The 24,591-nt window shown below is 31.7% G+C and overlaps 3 protein-coding genes across 4 annotated transcripts; all 3 read left to right on the forward strand.

Moving 5' to 3' along the window:
• Nucleotides 1–2,858: 2,858 nt before the first annotated feature.
• Nucleotides 2,859–9,203, forward strand: LOC112527626 (ATP-citrate synthase beta chain protein 2). 2 transcript variants are annotated; one of them, XM_025138372.1, is made up of 17 exons: nucleotides 2,859–2,927; nucleotides 4,497–4,615; nucleotides 4,725–4,827; nucleotides 5,111–5,176; nucleotides 5,343–5,466; nucleotides 5,768–5,902; nucleotides 6,032–6,092; nucleotides 6,422–6,498; nucleotides 6,721–6,876; nucleotides 6,995–7,123; nucleotides 7,487–7,619; nucleotides 7,700–7,827; nucleotides 7,915–8,020; nucleotides 8,107–8,183; nucleotides 8,297–8,367; nucleotides 8,582–8,866; nucleotides 8,953–9,203. In XM_025138372.1, exons 2-17 carry the CDS (start codon nucleotides 4,516–4,518, stop codon nucleotides 9,026–9,028), a joined length of 1,827 nt encoding a protein of 608 aa, XP_024994140.1. In that variant the 5' UTR covers nucleotides 2,859–2,927; nucleotides 4,497–4,515; the 3' UTR covers nucleotides 9,029–9,203. The 2 variants fall into 2 exon arrangements, with proteins under 2 accessions (XP_024994140.1, XP_024994141.1); XM_025138373.1 differs by lacking the exon at nucleotides 2,859–2,927 and adding an exon at nucleotides 3,685–3,745 and having other exon boundaries at nucleotides 8,953–9,034.
• A 6,816-nt stretch (nucleotides 9,204–16,019) lies between these two features.
• On the forward strand, nucleotides 16,020–17,984 carry LOC112527533 (GDSL esterase/lipase At4g16230-like). Its single transcript, XM_025138222.1, has 5 exons — nucleotides 16,020–16,263; nucleotides 16,551–16,681; nucleotides 17,055–17,291; nucleotides 17,368–17,629; nucleotides 17,761–17,984. Exons 1-5 carry the CDS (start codon nucleotides 16,020–16,022, stop codon nucleotides 17,982–17,984), a joined length of 1,098 nt encoding a protein of 365 aa, XP_024993990.1.
• A 1,645-nt stretch (nucleotides 17,985–19,629) lies between these two features.
• On the forward strand, nucleotides 19,630–23,454 carry LOC112528327 (GDSL esterase/lipase At4g16230). The gene is made up of 5 exons (XM_025139338.1): nucleotides 19,630–19,811; nucleotides 20,687–20,817; nucleotides 21,404–21,649; nucleotides 22,356–22,611; nucleotides 23,122–23,454. The coding sequence occupies exons 3-5, from the start codon at nucleotides 21,620–21,622 to the stop codon at nucleotides 23,343–23,345; spliced, it is 510 nt and encodes a 169-aa protein (XP_024995106.1). The 5' UTR covers nucleotides 19,630–19,811; nucleotides 20,687–20,817; nucleotides 21,404–21,619; the 3' UTR covers nucleotides 23,346–23,454.
• The last annotated feature ends 1,137 nt before the right edge of the window (nucleotides 23,455–24,591 follow it).

Consider the following 24,591-nt stretch of genomic DNA (forward strand, 5'->3'; position numbering starts at 1 on the left):
TGTTATTAAATCTAAATTAAATTATAATAAAAAATTAAATTAAAGAAATTACACTGAAAATGAGAACTATTATATAGTTAATTTAATACTAATACTAATATTCATATATTCTTTTTCAAATTTAGATTTCATTCAAAAATAAAAATATTATCGTTTTTTAAAAACCACATAAAACCGTTATCATATTGATAGAGAAAATGAATAAAATAAAACATTAAAATCGAGATATATCTCGCGACATTGCACGAGTACCCTTATAGTGTGTGTGTGTGTATGTGTGTATATATATATATATATATGTATATAAGTAGGTTCATACAAGATGATACATATTTAGGTAACAAAAGAGAATGATCAAATTACATCTAAAATTACATGTAATTTGATATTAACAACCAAAAAAGTACGCAGACGACTCTATGACGGCTTGAATCACATGTAATTTTGTACATGATGTTAGTGTAAAATCATATATGATTCGGTCGTTCTCTTATTTTATTAAATATGTATCATATTTTATTATATAGGTATCATTAGATATATAATAAAATGATAAATAAAAACAAAAATAATAAAATATATATTTTTGATGGAATCAAATTACATAGTAGTCAAATAGCAAAGCCCAAACACAATCTTCAAGAAATTTCCTTTTGTATGCTTCTTAATATGATATTATTAACATTTTAATTATTATTACTAAAATTGATAATAATTATGTTTACTATGCGATTGAAAGCTATTATTCACTAATACAAGTTTCTGTAAGGTTCAAATTCAAGGAAGAATAAGAATCCTCTTGTGGCCACAGATGTTTAAATACGGTGACTCTGGGCTATCTGTAAAACAGGTGGTCGTCCTAAAATTAGTCGGCTCGCATAACGGGTTGGATATCCAGGTTAATAAAAAAAAGTTTCTTTTACATATTTTTGGAATTTATCTTTCAATTTAAAACAAATCAATATAACTTAATTTATTGAATTACATAAATGTTAAATTTCAAGATTCTTTCAGATTTTGTTTGTAAGTGAGTTTAAATTTAACTTTACTAAAAGTTAGACACACGGGATCTTGATCCCTTTTCTTAACGTATTTTGTTTCAAACAAATGATATTATTGTTAATGAACTCACATCATAAAAAATACTGATTTTATGACGAGGCAAATAAAAAATCATTTCATTCAGGTGGCATTTGATACGACCGAATTTGAAAGCGCCAATGATTAATAATATCTAATTATATCAGTCACTAATATGTAGGTTAAGGGGGTGTGTGAGATTGCTTATTTGAACAACTTATGCTTTTCTACAAAAGTGCTTATCAACTTATTACAAGTTAAAATGATTTAACTTTTTCAAAAACTCCTTATTACCGGTTTGACACCGGTATAAGTTGTTTATCCAAACACTCAAAAGTGCTTATTACCGGTGCCACACCGAAATAAGTCAATGAGTTGTTTTCATAAGCAATTTCAAACACCCAAATATTTAGGTTATGTTTGGTAAATCAAATCATACAATAGTTGTTAGCTGACAAATTAGTTGTTGACGAGTAAGATAGTTATTATCTGATAAATTATCTTGACAATATGAAAAAGAATAGTAGAAAAATTGCTTAATTCTAATGTAAGAGGTATAATCCAAGAAACATCTTTAGAGCTTATTATAAAAACTATCTAAAAATATATATTTAATATTAAAGAGATAATATAGTTTAATAAAAATAAAAATAAGATGTTTCTATCTCAGATTTTTTTGTATTTATCAGTTAGTTATATGAACAGTTTTTAAAATTTTAGATGCTTTAGAAAATAAAAATAAATGTTACAGTATCGTCTGTATAGTATTTATTATGTTTATCTGCAGTTATATACACAATTTCAAACATGAAGTTTTTATAAGCTGTACTTATACTTACTCAACTTATAATCTTGAATTTTAAGTAATATTAATTAATAAATGATAGTTGATACATAAAAAAATAGCTTTTAAGAGTTTTTTCTAAATGCTTTATAATATAATATAATATACAAAGAGGGATGTTCAAACGATAATATTATCTAATTAATGTCTTTATTTAAGATATTTTTACAATTTTCATGATTTAAGCATGATTAATTTTTCATTGAATTTTATTTTATGACATTTAAAATATTTATTTTTATTGAAATAGTTTATATAATTTTTTTTTACAATTTTAGTCAAAAATCATATATGATATCTACAATCAATCGACGTTTTTTTGCAAAAAATGTCACTAATTTTTTCGTAAAAATATTAAATGCGATATTGATCATAGTAAATTTAAGTGAAAAAGAAATATAAGTTATTTACAACATCACATATGATATTTGTAAATTATGAATTACATTTCAAATCTGATCTTATACATATTAAATGTGTTCTGCTACATATCACTCATTATTCATTTTTTAAATACCTTAAATAATTCTTATATAAATAATTAAATTTTATTTCTTTATTTATTCATTTTTTAAAGTTTTTTATTAAAATATTATTCAATTAATTTATATTTATTATTTTATTTTCTTATTTAATTATTTTTTTCGTTTGAACCGAATTGATTATATAAATTTGGTTAAAATTTAATAGTTGTAATATTAATTTAATAAATATTATGAAATTAAATAATTCATGAGAGGTAGACTACGAAAGGTATTTCTTCACCGGTCATTTTGGACCGTGTAACCCACCAGTTACCAAACCAACAACCCCCTCTCTCTCCTGGTTCGTTTTGAAAATTAAAACTATACATACAAAATATATATGTATATGCCAAATCACTGAACTCAGCTCATTTCTCTTATATATATACCACACCCATTTGTATCCTCACACCTCACTGCTCGTCTAAAAAAAACCGCTCACATATTTGACGTGTTTCAACAAATTCTTACATACTCAGGTAAACCCACACTTCAATTCTATCCATCTCTGTGTTTTAGATTCAAATTCTTCGCTAATGTCCTGAAACTTGATAAAAGATCTGGTATTTGTTGTGTTTTGCGTCCATTTGATTCAACTCATTTTATGGTTTTACGATACGAGATTCAATTATTTTGTCTTCTCGATGCTTCCAAAGAGTGTATCGTGTGATTCGTTTGTTTTATAGAGCAATTCATGGTTTTTGAATTTTTTTTTACTTAAGTTTGATCCACAGATCTGGTTTTTGCTGTAGAATTTGGTAGGGTTTTTTTGTTTTATGATCGACATTGGTTGTTTTCCGACCACAAGATGAGGATCATTTTTGCTTGCAAACTGAATCAAACTTATAGCTTTATCATGATCTGGTTTGGTGATGGCTCAGAGTTAGGATCCACTTGAAACTCGGTTTTATTGGTTAAAAATCAGAAGAATGTTATGTACCAGCTGCTTTACAGCTTGTACCTTGTTTGATTGCTGCTAAAAACATCTGTATAACATCTAGGTTATACTTCACCCTCCTTCATGTGCTTATATTTTACTATATCAATGCTATATAAGTTTTGCAGTACGTAACAGCATTGTTCACAACTTATCTATATTAGTTGATTTTACACTACAACTATTGAATGTATCTTTAGTTGTTATTACAAACATTTATAGCATACAACACCCAGTGGTGGGGCAATTAGCATTTGTCAAGTTATGAAGATGGAAGAAAAGGGTACTACTGTAATGCATGCCACTGTACCCCATAATGTAGCATGAATTTATGGGGATTTACTTCCAAGATAAGGACAGGTTCTATGCCTTTATGAGTTCCACTTAACGATAATAAGAGACTCTGTGTTTGATTCTTCTTTAATGTCAAATGGATTGCTTTTTGAACTTCAAAACTGACAAAATTTGTTTCATTGTAGAGAAATTAATTGATAGATTAAAGCATAACAAAATGTGTTACAACTTGTAAAAGTTTGTAACAGAAAAACTAAAAGCATCTATGTCAATCTTGAATTTAAACGATACTAGGTTTGAAATTCTGAAGTTGAGATGGATTTTGATATTAGGATGGTGTAATAATAAAACAATTCTACGACACTGCAACTCTTTCCATTTGGGACGCTCCATCAGATTTCCAAATTTCTATCTTTGGATAGTCTTCAGCTTACGATCACCTATTTCCCTCTTGTCATCATTACACAAGGTTGATGACTTCGATTTGGTGCGACAAGATACCCGTGACTTGTCATTTTCATTTTTGCAGAGTAATTTAGACATTTGATCAAAAATGAAAACATTTTTTTTAAAAGCCATATGCCTAGTCAAATGTTGCAATTTTCATGAGATGAAGGAAGCTGATATTTTGATAGGTTTTACTATATGCTTAGATGTTGAAAGTGCCACTTCAACCTGAAAAAATGTATCTTGGTAGCCCAAGATGCAAATTTGAGTACAAATTTGCCTATAAACATTATTGTTTGTGCATAAAGATCATTTGCCTCTTTATCTTTAGTTTCATAGATGCAGATTTTCTGTTGTTGCTTATGTACAGGTATTTTTGAGCGAGCCCAATGGCGACAGGGCAACTTTTCTCCCGTACGACACAAGCATTGTTCTATAACTATAAGCAATTACCAATTCAGCGAATGCTTGATTTTGACTTCCTTTGTGGTATGTGAAATTACCTACATACCCATTTCACTATGAAACTTACGGTTGCTTTTATGTTTGTAAGTTTTCAACTTCTGACTTACTTCTATGTAACCTTAAAATTGATTAGGGAGGGAAACACCTTCAGTTGCTGGAATCATCAACCCTGGTGCTGAAGGATTTCAGAAACTATTTTTTGGCCAAGAAGAGATTGCCATCCCAGTACATTCCACGTATGTCTTATTACTCCCCTCTTATCTCTGATCTTAATTTGATAATGAAACTTGAATATGCTTCAAGATAGATATGGTAATGTTGACTTTCCATGATCAACAACTAATTTTGTGAACTCAATGTTGACTTAAAAAATGTTTACTAATTTTGTGAAAACGAATTTATCACAAATGTTTACTTAAAAAGACGAACATTTCATAGTACAGAAGAGTATAGTGTATGATTCATACTTGAGACATGCCTGTTCTCTTGTTGTTATGTGATTTTACTTTCGTTTTGCAGTGTCGAAGCTGCTTGTGCCGCACATCCTACTGCTGATGTATTTATAAACTTTGCATCCTACAGAAGGTTAGTTCTAAGTTGTTTTACAGCAGTCATGAATTTCATTGGCGATTGTTTCTCACTCTGTGCCACAATGTTTCAGTTTATAGAAAGTTTTCAGGCTACTTTTATGTATTTTCCTGTTGTCATCATTACAAACCGGCAATTTTTTAAAATCCTGAAATCTGTACAGTGCTGCTGCTTCATCCAATATTGCTCTCAAACAACCCACAATCAGAGTTGTGGCTATTATAGCTGAGGGTGTTCCTGAATCCGACACCAAGGAATTGATTGCGTATGCAAGATCAAACAACAAGGTACGAGATTTTAGTTGCTAGTGTACTCTATTTACATTCTTTCTACATTTTTCAGGTCTCATCTCAATTCCCCTTCAAAGCAAGTCAATTTTAGACGGTTTAACATTTTGTAAATGTGATTGTGGTTTTGATCCCAGTTTCCCTCCACATCAAGTAAATAAATCCACAATCTAGATGGTCTAAACAAATGGAACTTGACTTTTAGCTAAGTTGGAGCAGGAATATGACTAGAAAGAAGTTTAACTCACTTGGAACATGGAGTTGAATATTAAATCTAAGATTAGCACCAATGTTTTTGCAGGTTGTTATCGGCCCTGCAACTGTTGGTGGTATTCAAGCTGGAGCTTTTAAAATTGGTGACACTGCAGGAACAATTGATAACATTATTCAATCCAAACTTTACAGGCCAGGATCTGTTGGATTCGTCTCCAAATCTGTATGTAGACATTCTTGCTGTTTCTCATTCTCCTTGAATCAAAATTCCCATTAAAAATTGATCAATAATCACGTTTTGTTGCTTTGGAAGTGATAATGGGAAACGACTTTGTGCTTGGTTAAACTGCAGGGTGGCATGTCAAATGAGTTATACAACACAATTGCGCGTGTAACAGACGGAATTTACGAAGGTAGCTAGCTATCCTTGAAATCTTTAGTTTGCATCCACTCCTGTGAAAATTGCAATAAGTTTTCCATTTTGGGATGTCTCGTTTCCTTTCTTTGAAATATCCAAGATAAAATTACCTATATACCCATAGTAATCCGTACAAACTATTGATTTTAATTGCTTCTGGTCTGCAACAATCCCTTATTTTCTCACTATTGAAAGGTATGTTAGACAATTGATTTATAAAACATATGTTGAGTTAGACGTTGCAATTTTATTCAACTATGGGAGTATGCTTTATGTGTGGACATGCATATTTAGTACTAGATGCTAAAAATATGGATTTTGTAGGTATTGCTATTGGAGGAGATGTTTTTCCCGGTTCTACTCTTTCTGATCATGTTTTGCGGTTCAACAACATTCCTCAGGTATCTGTTGAGTTAGCTATTGACATAATAGATTACTTTATTACCATCTGTTGTAATAATAGTAACATTTAAATAATGGGTATTTTTGGAACATTAAAAAATTTGTCTGCAATTTTAAGCCCTGTTGTTATCTTTGTATGTATGATGAATCCCAATTCAACATTCTTAAACTTTTATCGAATATATGCACTTCTCATTAACATTTTGTTTGGTCTAATTAAGGTGAAAATGATTGTTGTTCTGGGGGAACTTGGTGGTCGAGATGAGTACTCCTTAGTTGAAGCCCTTAAGGCCGGAAAAATAAGCAAACCAGTATGCGCTTGGGTCAGTGGAACTTGTGCTCGACTCTTCAAGTCTGAAGTTCAATTCGGGCATGCGGTGAGCTATTAACTTGTTTTCTCTTACCTTTATGATAAGGATTGAAATGGTAATTTCCTTCATCTATGCGTATATAACATTTATCTTTAAGACATTCTTGATGTTTCCTGTTAATCAGGGGGCCAAGAGTGGTGGTGAAATGGAGTCTGCACAAGCTAAAAACCAAGCACTTCAGGATGCTGGGGCCATCGTCCCGACATCATACGAAGCATTTGAAGTTTCGATCAAAGAAACATTCGAGAAGTTGGTATGCCTTGACACCCACATTGCATATTCTTCTTATTCTTTATGTTCATTCCTTGGGCAAATAACATGAAAATGCAATTTAATTGGTATTGAATAACGTACTTTCAAAATCTTTATTTGTACCTAAGATGTGATATCTAAAACATTTAGACCAAAGCATGGACCAAAGTACGTTGCATTTTCATGTATTCTTAGATGTAAACTAGCTACCTAAATGTTTGAGATGTCACATCTAAGGTGCCAAAATGAATGTTTTTAAAGTAGGTTATACAAAATAAGTATCAAACCATAGTACGTTGCATCTTCATGGAATTTCCCCCTTCTCTTTCTGCTGCATTTGTGTTTATTATGGGGTGTTTCTTAGGCTGAGGAGGGCAAGATTAGTCCCATTAAGGAGATCTCACCTCCACAAATCCCCGAGGATCTTAACACCGCAATCAAAAGTGGCAAAGTACGAGCACCAACTCACATTATTTCAACCATCTCTGATGACCGAGGTAACCCCAATGGTTGAAATGCTGATTACCCAATAGGAAAGGCACGAATGGTCAATGATTCTCTTAATCTAAATTTTCAGGTGAGGAGCCATGCTATGCTGGCGTACCAATGTCTTCAATTGTAGAAAAAGGAATGGGGATCGGTGATGTTATTTCGCTTTTATGGTTCAAACGCAGTCTTCCCCGCTACTGCACACAGTTCATCGAGGTTGGTTATTATTGAAACTTGAGGTACTTAAATTTTTTTTTTCTCGCTTTTAGCTGTAATCTCAAAACGTGCATAACCATCCACCAGATTTGCGTCATGTTATGTGCCGATCACGGGCCATGTGTATCCGGTGCTCACAACACGATTGTAACTGCAAGGGCAGGAAAAGATCTCGTATCCAGCCTTGTTTCTGGTACTTAGATTAAAGCAAATTCATAACTTGTTCAATCTGATCAGATGATCATTTCACCATATGGAGTGATTGATTTTCTGAAACAGGTTTGCTGACTATTGGTCCTCGTTTTGGTGGTGCCGTTGATGATGCTGCTCGCTACTTCAAGGATGCTTATGATAGGGTGAGTTCACGTGTCGTTATTCATTATGAATTTATGGAGTACTTTTTCCTTTATTCCGAGTTCATGTTTTTAGGATCTTGAATCTTTTTGAGATCTCTTTTTTGTATTTGCAGAAACTTTCACCATATGAGTTTGTTGAAAGTATGAAAAAGAAGGGTATTCGCGTTCCGGGTATTGGTCACAGGTATGTTATTCATACGTTTCATCCGTATTTCCTTAGGGTGTGTTTGGTATGCAGTACAAAAACTTATTGTCCCATGTCAAATTAAAACCCTGAAACCTTTCACAATTCTTTCATCCGCCTACTTCACTCTCGTCCTGCCAGTCTGGTCCGGTCTTGTTTGAAGCAAATTGTAAGGCTAAAATTAACATGTTTTTGCTTACGTGTTGTTAAAAAGGATCAAGAGAGGTGATAACCGAGACAAGAGAGTCGAGCTGCTACAACTATTTGCTCGCACCAATTTCCCATCAACCAAGTACATGGAATATGCGGTTGAAGTAGAAACTTACACTCTCTCAAAGGCAAACAACTTAGTAATGAACGTCGATGGTGCCATTGGTACCCTTTTCTTGGATCTTCTCGCTGGTAGCGGAATGTTCACGAAACAAGAAATCGATGAAATTGTAGGGATTGGTTACCTTAACGGGCTCTTTGTGTTAGCCCGTTCCATTGGTCTGATCGGGTGAGTTGATTAAATTTTTAACTAACTAGTTTTTAAGTCAGACGACATGATAATGATGGTGTGATTGTTTGAAATATGTTTTGTAGGCATACGTTCGATCAGAAGAGATTGAAGCAGCCGCTATACCGTCACCCATGGGAAGACGTTCTTTACACCAAGTAATTCGTGTTGTTGTTTGTTTGTTTGTATCATTTAATTAGCATGGTTCGATCGGAGTGGAGTCTTGTTTCGGAACTTTAGAAATGAAATAACAAGATCGTGTTGTTGGTTCTCTTTGTACTAATATTTTTGTAGTTGTTAATGTCGAATGAATACCATGTTTTAGTCGTTGCCAGATACAAAGGTTTTGCTGTTGTCGTTTGAGATTATCATAGTCTAAAAACAGAGTAGGGGCCATTTATCAAACGCTTACTCGGGTAAGTGAACATCAAGTCATATTACTTTACCGGATGAATATGCTAATGATTAAGAATCTTACCCGGTAAGAGCGAGACAAGGACCAAGAGTCTTACCACGGTAAATGCTTACTGGGTAAATTGTTGCATACGATACCGTGTTGGTGGATTAGAATCTTATCCGGTGAGTGAATAATAGTGTTAAATTTTACCCGTAAACGCTTACCAGATAAGTATTTGGTAAACAACCCTTAAATCTATGGTCATTTGCTTACAAACGTTACTCTCTTTTAATTCCTTATAGCATCCACATTCAAAGTTTCTCTGTTGGGGTATTTACAAGAACCTCTGCTTTGGTTCTGAGTCACATATGCTTGAACAAAAATCCAAATTCTTGTATACATTTTGTTTTTGTTATCTTTATTATTTCTCTAACATTTTATTTTCTTTTTATAAATCCATAAAACATATGAGTTAAAACTGATTTAAAAAAATGTATATTATTATTATAAAATAATTTTTTAATTTTGTTTTATTTTTCGTTTCTTGTAAATTTTTATACAAGATTTTGTTTTAGTAAGTTTAAATTTTTTATTACCTTATATTATTTTGTTGAAGAGGTAGATAATTCAACACAAATATTTTAAGGTTCAACCATGAATTCTAAGAATGTTTTCAACGAAATTCTGAGATGCGTTCAAATGAAATTCATTATCAACTCCGCTTCGATTCGGTTGAACATATATAGTCGATTCGAGATTGCGAGTGATACATACTGCAATTTATTATTTAGTCTAACTTTCTATCTATACTATATTATAAATCATTTGACAAAAACTCTTAAAAACCATTTTTTATGTGTGAAGTACTGTTTATTGAAGCATATTACTTAAAATTCAAGATTACAAGTAATTTTGCGTAAGTACAACTTATTAAAGCTCTATTTTTAAATTCGTGTAACTAACTGCAGATAAACGTGATCAAATACATGATAAACATCCATTTTAGGGGGTGTTTGAGATTGCTTATTTAAAACAACTTATGCTTTTTTGTAAAAGTGTTTATTAACTTATGTGGTATTAAACTGAAGTTAAATAAAACAAGGTTAAAATTGTAAACTGGTAATAAACAGTTTTTCATAAGTCAGGACGGATTAACTTATCAAAAACAACTTATTACCGGTTTGGCACCGGTATAAGCAATTTTTTTTCTTATCCAAACACCATAAAACAGCTTATCACCGCTGCCAGATTGAAATAAGTTAAAAAACAGCTTTTATAAGCAATCCCAAACACCCCCTTAAGTATATAAAATCTAAAATATAATTAAGATAATCATTGAGTTCTAACATAATGTTTAATTATTATCTTTATAAAAAAATTATATTATTAAATCAAAAATAAATTACTTTGTTATTAAATCTAAATTAAATTATAATAAAAATTGTAAAGAAGTTTCACAAAAAAATGAGAATTATTGGATAGTTAATTTGATACTAATATCGATTGTTATCTTTAAATTTATATTTCTTTCAAAAATAAAAACATTATCGCTTTCTTAAAATCATATAAAACTAAACATTAAAATGGAGATTTATCTCGTTGCATTACGCGAGTACCCTTCTAGTAAAAATTAATATTGTGTAATTTTGCACTTACTTTAATTGTAGTATAAAATTATGTTTATATTTTACTTATTTTTCGAATATATTAACAAAATATATAAATTAACAAATTAAAATTAGATTTAATTATCGATTTGGTCCCTATAGTTTGGTGGTTTTTACAAAAGTGATCCCTCGAATAAAGACAAAAAAAGACCAAAATGCCTCAAGGTTAATCGAGGAACTAGATGGCCGTTAGAAAGAGAGACCAATTCGTTACAAAATGACATACATCAAGTCTTAATCTGTAATAAATACAGTTCAGGGACCATTTTCATATACACCACATGGACCAAATCCATAATTAGATCTTAAAAGTAATATAGAGTGAAAATTAATAAATTATATTTGAATTTTTTTATAATTTTTTCAATATATATATATATAAATTAAATTTATATACTAATCTATAAATAAAATTACATTTTTATAAATTAAAGAAATAGAAAGTGGGGTTTTCGTAAGAACCTCCACTGTGGAGTTTTATTGAAATTTTTACTTTGTTAAAATACAGTAATATGGCAGGAAAAAAAATATGACAAATGAGGTTCCTAGGAGTTCCATCACTGTGAATGCTCTTATATTTATGTTCTTATAGCTAAATTTTTATTAATCATATATTTATGTTATTATAGTTATAGTTGGATCCAGGGCTGATCCAATGATTTTGGATGTCCTTGATGGAGAGCTAAAAAATGCCCCAAATCCAATGAACCAATAAACACAAAGAATTTTTAAGGGGTTTAGAATATAATCAAGCAAGGCGACTCATTCCAAAGCCGATTACTATTGGAAAAAAAAGTTACCCACAGGGGGACATCCAAAACCCTGAACAACAAAACAAAGATACGATTACCTATAACAGTGTCTTCATGCATTTCGTGAAGAATAATCTTTAATTAATCTATCATAGTCAACATTTGCTAAGAACTTACTTTAAACGCTCAAAATTACTAACTCATTAAGCCTATCTTAACTCATGGACCATGGTAGTCCACAAATATGATTTTCAATAACTTTAATTTTGAAAACCTTCTTTCGACGGATGCTACCGTGACTGGGATTGTTAACAAAATCTTGTAGGCAAGCAACAAATGTGGGAACATATCCACCTTCCTTACAAGCTCCATAACTTGAATAGACGTCTAAGGCTTTTCTTTCCCGTATGCTTCATATGGTATCATGCCTTGCAAAAATTTGTAACTCTGTGTAAAGATATTTCCCATCAATATCAACATCATCACCATGTGTCAAAGCAACCTCAAAATTCAAACAACATTTTTTTTAATTCGTCATCTTTTAAGTTAACCAACTTTGATGCATCAAACAAGAACCCAAATATACACTCAAAATGTTTCATCTGTTCAAATCTACTTCTTAACTGAGAAAGTGTCATGTCAACTAAAACTAGAAAGTAATAAGTTCTAAATGATTCTTGTACAAATTGTTGCTCTCTTTCACTATTTGGGATCTCATCAAATTGTTTTTTTTTTCTACAAACATAACCTTTTACAAGAAATTCGAGTTCAACTCAAATATTTTCTGCAATTTCTTTACCTTCAATGATAGCGAAGTCAAACCCATTGTCCCTATACTTTTCAAAACATACAACCAATCCCTTTTTGAGTGTAACTTCTTACAAACCAAATTGATTCTATTAAGATTTCATACCAAATAACCAAACTTAAAATAAATTCAAAACTTGAAAGCTCACCATTTATCAAAGATTCAACATCTCTACACACTTTTCCATCTTTACATACATTGGTTAATTTTATCAAAACACTTTTTATTTGGCCAAATTGAGTTTTTATTTCTTTAACACTTTCAACATGGCTTTCCCAACGAAGTAGCACATATCACGCAAAACTAAATTAAAAAAAATCTATGACAAGAGTTTTTCATATCACACAAAACTAAATTAAAACAATGACATCCACGTGACATATAAAAAGCTCTAGGGTTTATATTAAGCAACCTTCTTTAAACACCTTGAAGCTTTCTTTTCATATTATCCCAATTATCATACCCCTGTCTTCGTACACAATTAATATCTAAATCAAGAGTTTTCAAAACATTTGTAGCACATCAAAAAGACCCTTACTAAATGTATCTTTTACGACCAAAAACTCCAAAAAGAACTCTTCTACTTTGATAGGAACACTCGACATATCTATACATCTTATAATCAAAGTCATCTGTTCTTTGTGACTTGCATCAGGAGTGCAATCAAGAATGACTAAAAAGTACTTTGCCTCTTTGATTTTTGCAATAATTGCACTTTTCACATAAAATGCCAGCACTTCAATCAACTCATCTGAATTTTATGACGAAGATAATGATGATGTGTTTCTTTTTCTTTAATCAAGTGAAAATGGTGTTGCCTGATAGAGTCAAACTTAGCAATCATATGAAGAATGCTTAAAAAGTTACCATTAGACTCTTCATAAGGTTTTTCATTTGATCCACGAAAAGCCAAATTATAATGTGCCAAACATTTCACAACAATAATTATTCGAATGAAAACTAGTTTTCAGTGAGTGGAATATTTCTTGATTAACTCTTGTCGGTCCTTGTCAATTATTTGATTCTTATCCAACCTCAATTTTAACTCATACCATGCTTTTAAATTAATCCAATGTTCAAAACTGTTTTCATGTAACGATAATGTATAACTAAGATATTTCCAATCATTAAGTCCTTCACTTGCTAATTGACTTTTTGATTGAGACCTTTTGAATAATTTGCAACAAAAGCAAAAAAATTTATTCGCATCTTTGGAGTAAACCAACCATTTGCGATCATGGCATTCACCATTTCGTAGTTTATGAATATAATGGGTATAAGGAAAATGTCTACTTTGTTCATCTTTTGGAAAAATGATGTTAGTTTCTCTAACAATCCCTTTTCTTTAAGCAAATCTTTCAATTTTGAATTTAAAGTATCCCAAACACGTGACCCAGAAATACTTAAAACAATATTAGGCTCATCAAAGTCATTAGAGTTAGAATTACCAACATGAGACTTATCAAGATGAGGCTCATCAACAAGATTTTCCACAAAGTTATTAGAATTGGGATCAACAACCTGTTCTTCAGCAACAAGGTTTTCCACGTTATCATTAGAACTAGCATTTTCAATGGGTTTTTCTCGTCTCACAAAATATTTATTTAGTGGTCCATGTAAAGATTGAGCAATTTATTGTTGTTTTTTTTTCTTTCTTTTTCTATTTTGAGCACTGGAAGGTTGCGATGTAGGAAACATTTTTAACCAAACCAAATTGTTCAAACAACTAAGCAAATCACCAAAAAATACAAATAAGGCCAGATTCAAGATTCAAGAAAATCGGGGCAAATATACCAAATATGCAAATATCTTAATAAGAATGATAACCTAAACCAAATATCCAGTTGCCCAAATAACCAGGTTGAACATCACCATATTGCAAACAACCGGATAAGTAAGTAGTACTAGATATTAGATAAGAATCAGAAGGAAAACATCTGTACTTGAATCAAATGGAAAATTGAACAGTGGGTCAATAAACTCAAATAAGATGGAAAACACCTGTACGACTGATAGGTAGGGAAGTAGGGTCATCAGAATACAACAACCGTGAACATTGATTAGTCTGAATAGTGAACTCGTGGTCGCTGGACTCAAATCAAACTGAGAGTGATGCGAGATTGGAAGCGTGACTGCGTGAAGCCAGAACCAAGAACAGAAGTCGTGAAACTCATGATCCATGGAATCATGAACGAAGTGAAGCCTCGTTTGGTTATTCAAGACAGGGAAGAAAGAGTGAGTCATGAAGCGATGATTAGGAAGTCGCCGATTCTTTTTCTAAAAAATAAAAAAAAAAATGAACCTATTATAGGCTAAAAGCATTTTGGGTTGTGATGCCCGGGTCAAATGCCTATGTCGCCCACTATATGGGCCGACCTTGGTGGAATTTTCCAATAAGAACGTTAAATATCGTTAGAAGGTAAGAATTAGAAGTTAACAGGATCGGTTTATAGTGAACCTATATGAATAATCTGTAACATCGGTTTACATATCATTTCAAATAGATTTTTTTTTTGGATTTTTCAATGATCCACACATGATTCATTCGTTAACCTTAACCTCTTGTAAGTTTTACCTACGTTCTTACTCTACTAAAATTTTTACAAACAATTAATATATGAAATATGATTTAAAAAACCATTATTTATATAAAGATTTTATTTTTTTAATAAAGGAACATTTTTTTCAAAATTTATTTTATTGTTAATAAATATAGTATAATATAATCTATACTATATTATAAATCATTTGACAAAAACTCTTAAAAATCATTTATTATGCATGAAGTATTATATATTGATGCATATTACTTAAAATTCAATATTACAAGTAAATTATGCATAAGTACAACTTTTTAAAGTTTCATGTTTCAATTTGTGTAACTAACTACGGATAAATATAATCAAATAGAAAATAAACATCTTATTTCAAAATATAAAAAATCTAAAATATAATTAAGATAATTATCGAGTTCAAAATAGTTAATTATTATCTTTCTAACAAAATTATATTATTAAACCAAATATAAATTACTTCGTTATTGAACCTAAAGTAAATTATAATAAAAAAATTGAATTAAAAAATTACACAAAAAATATGAATTTTAAATAGTTAATTTGATACTAATATCGATATAATTTTGTCAATTTTTTATGATATCTTCAAATTTATATTTTATTCCAAAATTAAAACATTATCGCCTTTTCAAAATCACATAAGACCATATTATAACATCGACTGAGATAAAGAATATAATGAAATATTAAAATCAAGATGTATCTCGTTGCATTGTGCGAGTACTTTTTTAGTATAATATAATATAAACCGATGAATTTTCATATTAATTAAATAAAGTTGAAATAGACCCCCTCTATTTTCAGGATTGGCCGTTAATTCTTTAAATCATCCACCTTTTTGCATCAACAAAATGGGTGTTTTCAATATATAAATTAATCGTTCTTCTTGGACGATTTCATCATTCAATTTTTCCTTTCCAACAACGATCGACTCATCATTAATTACTATTGAGATGGAATTATTGTTGGTTATTAGATGGATGATATGGTGGTCGTCGTTGGCGATAGTCTTAGAGTCGTCGACTTGCATTTCTCACAATTTCTCTGCAATTTTTATATTTGGCGACTCGTTAGCCGATGTGGGTAACAACAACTACATCCGAACCATAGCCAAGGCTAATTTCAAGCCAATCGGTATTGATTTTGGGAAGCCGACAGGACGATTCACCAATGGAAGAACTGTTGATGACATTTTAGGTATCCATTATTTATTCTTTTATTATTATGTATTCTGAAAAGGTTGAAATAAAATGACAAAAAAACGTTAAGAATGTGAATAAGTGATTCATATATGAATCGTTATTAAACCCGAAAAAAGTCCATTTAAAGATACGTATGTGAATATACGTTTTTTTATCAACGATTCACATATGAATTATTTGTTCTTACATTCTCAATCTTTTTTGTTTTTTTTTATTTGAACCTGTGTGTATACTTATATATCGTTTTAGTTGTTCTTACCTAACTTGTGTTAATTTCCACAGGACAATGGTTGGGTTTTAAAGATTTTACTCCACCATACCTGGCTCCGACCACCGTTGGTTCCGTCGTTCTGCGAGGCGTCAATTACGCTTCTGGTGCTAGTGGAATTCTAAAGGCATCGGGAGCAAACTATGTGAGCCCACTTACGAATTCTATATATGGCGTCAATAGAACATCGGTTTTATAGAAAGTTTATAGTGTTTTAACAAGACTTAAGTTTATAGGAATAAACAATTATGTGCGTAAGTAGTCGGTCAGGTAAAACTGACCAACCGATAATGCTAAAAAATATTGTAATAAATTCATACTAGGTTTTCTCGGAGTCTTTACAAAAAGATTTAAGACATTTTTGAAATAAAGCATTTCATTGATTTTTTATTGACAATATTTGAAAAAGCGTATTATAAAGATAAATGTTCTATAAAAAGATATGCTTATAAGATATTATCTCAAAAATGTCTTTCAAAAAAAGCTAATACGACACTTCAATTTTCTTTTCATTAAAGGTCGGCAGAATCGCCATGGATGAACAACTCGACAACTTCAAACAGACTAGGGTCGATATAATCTCAAGGATCGGCGCTCCAGGTGCACACGAGCTGTTTGCTACCGCTCTTTTCGAAGTATCAACGGGTTCAAACGATTTCATCAATAATTACCTTCTAACAGATGTTTCTGAAAGCCCAGAATCTCCGGAAACTTTCATTGGAATCTTGATTTCAGCCTTTAGAAGGCAACTTACGGTAGAGTTATGCGATTACTCGGTATATAATCTTGTACAAAATTGTTTGAATTTGCAATAGTTTTGTTTTTTTACAGAGACTTTATGATATGGGTGGTCGAAAGATCGTTGTTGCGAATATTCCCCCAATCGGATGTTGCCCGTATGTAAGGGATCATTTAAAGTACCCATCTTCTGGTGAAGGATGTGTAGCTTTTCCAAATCTCTTAGCTCGAAAATACAATCACCAGTTGAAACAAACACTCGTAGAACTTACTTCCTCACTCGAAGGATCGACATTTGTTTATGCGGACGTGTATCGGATTCTTGATGATATCATTCATAACTATACATCATACGGTGAGTAAATGGTGACCAAAAGAAAAATGTACCCTTCTTAATTGATCAAACTATACTTTTTCAATAAGCTTAAAAGATAATTGATCTGATTGTATTTTAATGGATTGTGGCATGTCTTGTTCTTGTTATAGGTTTCAAATTCGCGGATCGTGGTTGTTGTAGCATTCTCGGTCGTCATGGTGGTCTTGTTCCATGTTTGCCGTTCACTAGGGTTTGCCCAGATAGATCAAAGTACATTTTCTGGGATTGTTTTCATTCTACTGAAGCTGCTAATATGATCATAGCAAAACGTTTTTTGGATGGAGATTCTATGGATATTTCGCCAATTAACATACGAGAGCTTTCTGAAACTTGAAACATAAAAGGAATTTGCAGATGGTTGGATTAATAAATTGGCTACAAGTTTAAAGTCGCGATTTTGTCGATTTGTTTTACTCGAATGAACAAGTGTAAGAACATAAAATTCGTATGTATTGTTGATGTATTTCATGATCAAATTTGGAAATTTAAGAAGAAAACAATAACACTATGTTGTATTTAATGTTTGATCATTCATTCAACTATTGACATTTAGAATAACATAATACCCAACAATAAATGAAAATACAGAAAATCAACACATCAACTGTATATAATAAATGCTCAAACCAACAATCTGTGTTTCATTTTTTGGGACTTTATTTTGTGAATGTTGTTTACTGAGGGGTGTTTGTGATTGCTTATTTGAAACGACTTATGTGTTTTTACAAAAGTGCTTATCAACTTATTATAAGTTAGAATGGTTTAACTTATTCAAAAACTTCTTATTACTGGTTTAATACCGGTATAATCCAAACACTAAAAAATGCTTATTACCGCCGCCACACCGGAATAAGTCAGTAAGTTGTTTTTATAAGCAACCTCAAACACCCCCATAGTCGGTTGGTAGTAGTACCAAATATGTAAACTTGGTTGATACACGATATTGGAAGTCACGTACCATGAGAGTATCGTGACAGAGACTTATTTCAATTATTTATTAATTAAGTTAATTAACTATAAACGTAGTTATTGATTATTAAGTTTTGTATTATCGACCTTCTTCTTTGGGTATTTCAATGTTTGAAAGTTTTACTCATTGCAATTAAAAAAATTTAAACATCAATATGTATTACTTGCAAATTCCAAATTTCTTCTCAAAATGTGAACAAAAGGACAAGTTTTTCATATATGTGACCTAAAATTGGTACAAAAAGTTGTTTCATAAGTACTAGCAAAAAAAGTCGGTACCAAGTACAGTTGGTTGGTATAGATATAAAATTTTACGTACAAACTATAATTGGTAGGTACATGATATTGATGAATGCCAAGTCACCTCTAAAGATAAGTAGAGAAAGTTTCAAATACAAACCTGTACATGTTACAAACTTTTAGGAAACAAATGAAATATTTAAAGAAGATGGTCAATGTTTATTTAGGGGGTGTTTGAGATTGCTTATAAAAACAACTTATTGATTTATTCCGGTATGGTAGCAGTAAAAAACACTTTTAAGTGTTTGGATAAACAACTTATATCGGTGCCAAACCGGTAATAAGTAGTTTTTGAAAAAGTTAAACTATTATGACTTATAATAAGTTGATAAATGTTTTTGTAGAAAAACATAAGTTGTTTCGAATAAGCAATTCCAAACACCCCTTTATTAAATTAACAATTAAAATTGATTTATGTGAGTTGTAACATTTATATACAACTCCCTTCAAAATGGGTATGAGATATATGACTTATATTATTTTATCATATTAAAAATATAAACTAAATATTTGTCATTTTGATGAACATCACAATTAGGGCAGTTTTGGACAGAATTTTTTTAAATGATTGAGAATTTGAGATTGATATTTTTACAATCCCAACTTAATTTTGGACAGAATTTTTTAAAAACAAAAATTTATGTTTCCAATTTTCTTTAATTTTTTCAACTGATCATTTATGACGAGTTTCCCAGAGAAACAGAAACAGTATGTGCTGTTCTTGTGATATAGACTTGTTAGTAGAAGGGAATGGGCTGCGAACCTGTAGAATTAATTCTCACGGATTTGATGCCGAGCTTGCAGGGTATTTAATGCCGCTCATCTCTGTATCTCCCTAACCACTCATTTCTTTCTGCTCTGCTCCCCATTAATCAAACAAATCTATATAATGGTATGTGTTTCTTTTCTATTTTCTCATTGGTTTACGTCTGAATAGCATACATAGAACAAGAATAATTTGTGAAGTTTTTGTTTTGATCGTTGACCACCCTTACGCAGACCAAGTGTTTGATAAATGGTCCAAGTGAACCCCATTCATGCTCCTTTTTTGTTTCGTGACTTCTTAACAGCCTGAAGCCTTTGAAAACTAATCTTTATTGTTAATGAAAAAAGTTTACAATTCTTTGATTTGATATACACTTGGTTGGTTTCCTAACATTTTAAGTTCCATTTCAGACTGTCTATTCCTGTACTAATTGCTAGTTTTGTTTCGAGTTTTAGTGTTCCACACAGACTTACCCATTTCTTGGTTTATTATCTTTGTTAATGATGAAACTAATAGGTTGCCTCCGATCTGAAAAAGATGTGGTTAAGGTTGTTTTTAGAACCTTAACTGTCTTTCTCTGGTTAAGGACTTGCATGGCAGAAACATTTTCTGCTAACTTTGTTTTTGGCGATTCATTGGTCGAAGTGGGAAACAATAACTACATCACATCTCTATCTAAGGCGAATTATGTACCCAATGGGATTGACTTTGGGATGCCCACCGGACGATATACAAATGGAAGAACAATAGTAGATATTCTAGGCAAGTGACTTGTCCATTTTTCTGGGATTATGACCCCATAAAAATTGCAAGGATTTCATATGGAAGTTACAACTTCTCTCATTGGTCTTTTTTAGCTGAATTACCTATTTACTATAGTTATCGCTGCAAATTATTGATATTAGTTGTTTTTAGTTGAGCTTTTGTGTCAAATTTACAACTTTCAATGGATGGAGAGTACGTGTTTACATTGTTGTGACTTCTATTCTTTGTGTTCTCAGGACAGGAAGTGGGTTTCAAGGATTATACTCCGCCATTCCTGGCTCCAACCACCGTTGGCCCACTGGTCCTTCAGGGTGTTAATTATGCATCTGGTGGTGGAGGGATTCTAAATCACACCGGAAAGATCTTTGTAAGTTTTTGTTTTTTAAAAATCTGGTTTTTTTTTTTCAAGTTCTTATCCATCAAAATTGTTTATATTACAAAGTTCTTGTTTCAAAGTCCCTCTTCTACTGAAAATAAAGGATAGCATCCGACTTTCAAGGTCAAACTTATTCTCTTTGTCCCAATCGCATGAACATTGCATCAAAACAAGGAATCTTGCTACTTAAACGTTAATTAAAGCTAAATCAATAATTTTAACTGATTGCAAGTTTATAACAGACATGCATCATTTTAACTTAATGATTTGCCAAAAGAGAAAATGAAATGTTGTGCTTTTCATTTAGGGTGCGGGTAGTTATGCTTCTAGATCAAAACTAATACAGATCATGCTAGTAGTTTAACACAGGTATCATCTATGCTCTAGCATTCGCCATAAAGATTATTATAGTGATCAAATTTTCTGATGATTTCAAGAATTTATAGAGGCATTAAAGTTGAATATCGGTCTGTTTGAAACTTTGACCTAGAAATCAAACTCCTGTTGTTTTATACTAAGAATCTCACTACTTCAAGCATGTCATGGTTCAAAATATGATGTTGTATTATCTTTATAGGTTGGCAGGATCAATTTGGATGCACAACTCGACAACTTTGCTAATACTAGGCAGGATATAATATCTGGAATCGGTTTTCCTGCAGCACAGAATCTGTTGAATCGAGCTCTCTTTTCAGTGACGATAGGTTCAAATGATTTTATAAACAACTACCTCACACCCATTGTTTCGACAATTGAGCAAAAACTAATAACTCCAGAAGCATTCGTGGGAACCATGATTGCAAGATTCAGACTCCAACTTACGGTAATGTCACACAACCCAACACCATAACCATGTCATGAAAATAATTACTATTTCCATTCATTTATTAATCTTAAAGATGATACCCAATTTCATTTTTTCGGATTTCTTGATTTGTTTAGATCCGCAGACTCTGTGATGGGATTGATGAAAGATTGTATAAAGAAAATCTTTACCAAAAGATTTTTTTTATTTCTTGATTGATTTGTCTCCATTTTAAGCTAGAAAGATTGTATATAAAGGAACTTAGCGTATAAGTTTTTTTTTTTCCAGTTTCTTGATTGATTTGTGTGCAGACTCCAGAGACTTATATGGGTGCTAGTTAGATTCTATCTTAGAGATCTTGCCCAAAAAGTTATTCAATTTCTTGATTAATTTATATCCAGACTCTGATATGGGTGCTAGAAAGATCTTGCCTAAAATTTCATTTTTTTTCTGATTTCTTGATTGATTTGTATCCAAAGACTCGTATGGATGCTAATGTTCTTATCGAGAAGTTCCTTGATATATTTTGTCAAGAGACTCTCTAGTCTCTGATACCGGTGCAGTACTGCTGGAAAGATTTTAACTAAAAGTTGTTGGTTTTTCAAGATTTTGATTGCTTTGTATCCAAGGAATCTATAATATGTGTGCTAGAAAACTTGAATCTAAACCATCTTATAGCTAAAACTAAAACTTTTTTCTGATCTGTTGGTTGATTTATATCCAGAGACTGTATGATATGGGTGCTAGAAAGATCGTCATCCCTAATGTGGGACCTATCGGATGCATTCCGTATCAGAGGGATACAACTCCATCTGCAGGAGACGACTGTGTACCTCTGCCGAATCACCTAGCCCAACTCTTCAATTCCCAATTGAAAGCTTTACTCCAAGACCTTACCATCTCACTCCAAGGTTCAACATTCGTTTTTGCAGATGTGTATCATATTGTTGCTGATATCATTCAGAATTATGAATCATATGGTAAGTAAACCTATTCCTTTTCGATACTAAGGAGCCGTTTACCAAACACTTAACCGGGTAATCTTATCCACTAAGAGCAAAGGCAAGGACCGAAAGTCTTATCCGGCAAGTGTCGGTGACGACTTTTACCACGGTTAGCGCTTACCGGGTAAATTGTTGCATTTGATACCATTTTGGTGGACTACAATTTACCCGGTAAGTAAGTGACGGTGTTGAATTTTGTCGGTAAGCATTTGGTAAAAGGATCCTAAGATTAATCTGGATATGGGGTTTTCCATATTAAGCAATTGAAGAGCTGTTTGCATCTTGCATCCCATGGGTTTAAGGGAATGTTTTTTTTTTTTTTTTTTTGGAGTATATAATATTTATATACGTTAATAAAATAAATAAACTCACATATCCTCTTCACCTTTGGTGAGGTTTGAACCCTTGACCTCCTAAAAGGCCAAGGACTCACATACTGCTAGGCCAAAGACCCTTTGGTTTAAGGGAATGTGTTTGTGGTAATAGGTTTTGACAATGCGGATTCTGCGTGTTGTTACGTGACTGGCGGACACGGTGGTTTAGTGCCATGTGGACCGACATCTAAAGTGTGCCCCGATAGATCAAAGTACGTTTTTTGGGACCCGTATCATCCTTCGGATGCCACCAACGCCATCATAGCCAAGCGACTTATGGATGGAGGCATTGAAGATATTTCCCCATTAAACATAAGAGCCCTTTTAGAATCTTGAAGAAAAGTCAGGTGTAGAATTGTATCGGTTATGTATCAGCGTTCTAACAAAAATACTCGTATGTATTAAAAACCCTATTTTCGACACATCATTTCCTCGAAACTTTTATCTTTTTGTAACACATTCAAAATCATAAATGTATTTCTATTTTTCTATTTATGTTAATGGAAAAAGTTAACGGCGGTTAGAAGGAGGGACAAAATCCGTTGGGAATCGACAAACGTGAGAGACAGATTCGAAGAAAGTGAAGTTGAGGGATGAAACTGTCAAAAGTGACAAATATTAGGGACCAAAAGTGAACTTTACTAGAGGGCAAATTGGGTAATGCACTTTGCTTTGATTCCTATTTTGGGTTATATACTTTCAAAACTTTCGTTTTGATATCTAAGATGTAAAGTTTTAAGCATTTCAAATATTCGGTACCAAATCAACAGTTTTGAAAGTACGTTACTCAAAATAGAAATCAAAGTAAAATACATTACTTTTTAATACAATTTACGGTAGTTATTCAATTTAACCATTTACTTTTTAATTATGATACAAGCCTTTGTAACTAACGTATTAGTTGTACATGAGTAAAAATATAAGACGTATTGTTTTATAAAATTCATCAAGATTTTTGTTAATATCCTTAAAATGATAACCTTTATGAACTTATAAATATTTACTTCTATCTTTAACGTTATCACAATTCAAGATGTTTGTTCACATATCTTGAAATTTAAATTTGTTGGTTTTAGTAAGAATTTTAATTCCATTTCATTCAAAGGCCTCGTTCGGTTCGTGAAATTCGAAAGAATTTGATTGAATTGGAATGACAAATTTCTTTGACCAAATTACAATTCCTTTGTTTGGTTCATTTTCTTGAAATAGATGGAGAGAAAAATGTTTGACAAATATTACAATTCCTTGAAATTTGGTTTATTTTCAAATCTTGGATTGTGATTTAAGTTGGTTGTCCCACATCGATGGAGAAAAAAATGTTTGACAAATATTATTAATTATAAAAGGAAGAGATGATGAATTGAAATGTGAAATGTTTGGGTTGGTTAAATGTAAATTTGAACCAGCTTTCTTTTCCAAAAACAATATTTGTTTAAAAATATATAGTTGGCTCATTTTGGCCGAATCGGTTTAAAAAACGAGTTGTTTAAGTTCTCACATTAATAGAGTAATGTTTGACAAATATTAGTGAATATATAAAAAGAAGAGATAATAAAGTGAAATTTGAAATACTTGGGTTGGT

The sequence above is a fragment of the Cynara cardunculus genome (genome assembly GCF_001531365.2).
Source record: "Cynara cardunculus var. scolymus isolate 2C chromosome LG 15, CcrdV1, whole genome shotgun sequence".
NCBI classification, from domain to species: domain Eukaryota; kingdom Viridiplantae; phylum Streptophyta; class Magnoliopsida; order Asterales; family Asteraceae; genus Cynara; species Cynara cardunculus.

Bases quoted from the DNA above. Each gene is read 5' to 3' on its own strand.
- LOC112527626 (XM_025138372.1), top strand. From the start codon at position 4,516: ATGGCGACAGGGCAACTTTTCTCCCGTACGACACAAGCATTGTTCTAT. The intron at 7,620-7,699 runs GTAACCCCAATG...CTAAATTTTCAG, and splicing joins AACCATCTCTGATGACCGAG to GTGAGGAGCCATGCTATGCT. The intron at 7,828-7,914 runs GTTGGTTATTAT...ACCATCCACCAG, and splicing joins ACTGCACACAGTTCATCGAG to ATTTGCGTCATGTTATGTGC.
- LOC112527533 (XM_025138222.1), top strand. From the start codon at position 16,020: ATGGAATTATTGTTGGTTATTAGATGGATGATATGGTGGTCGTCGTTG. The intron at 16,264-16,550 runs GTATCCATTATT...TAATTTCCACAG, and splicing joins AACTGTTGATGACATTTTAG to GACAATGGTTGGGTTTTAAA. The intron at 17,292-17,367 runs GTAGAGTTATGC...GTTTTTTTACAG, and splicing joins CCTTTAGAAGGCAACTTACG to AGACTTTATGATATGGGTGG.
- LOC112528327 (XM_025139338.1), top strand. From the start codon at position 21,620: ATGATTGCAAGATTCAGACTCCAACTTACG. The intron at 21,650-22,355 runs GTAATGTCACAC...ATTTATATCCAG, and splicing joins GATTCAGACTCCAACTTACG to AGACTGTATGATATGGGTGC. The intron at 22,612-23,121 runs GTAAGTAAACCT...TTGTGGTAATAG, and splicing joins TCAGAATTATGAATCATATG to GTTTTGACAATGCGGATTCT.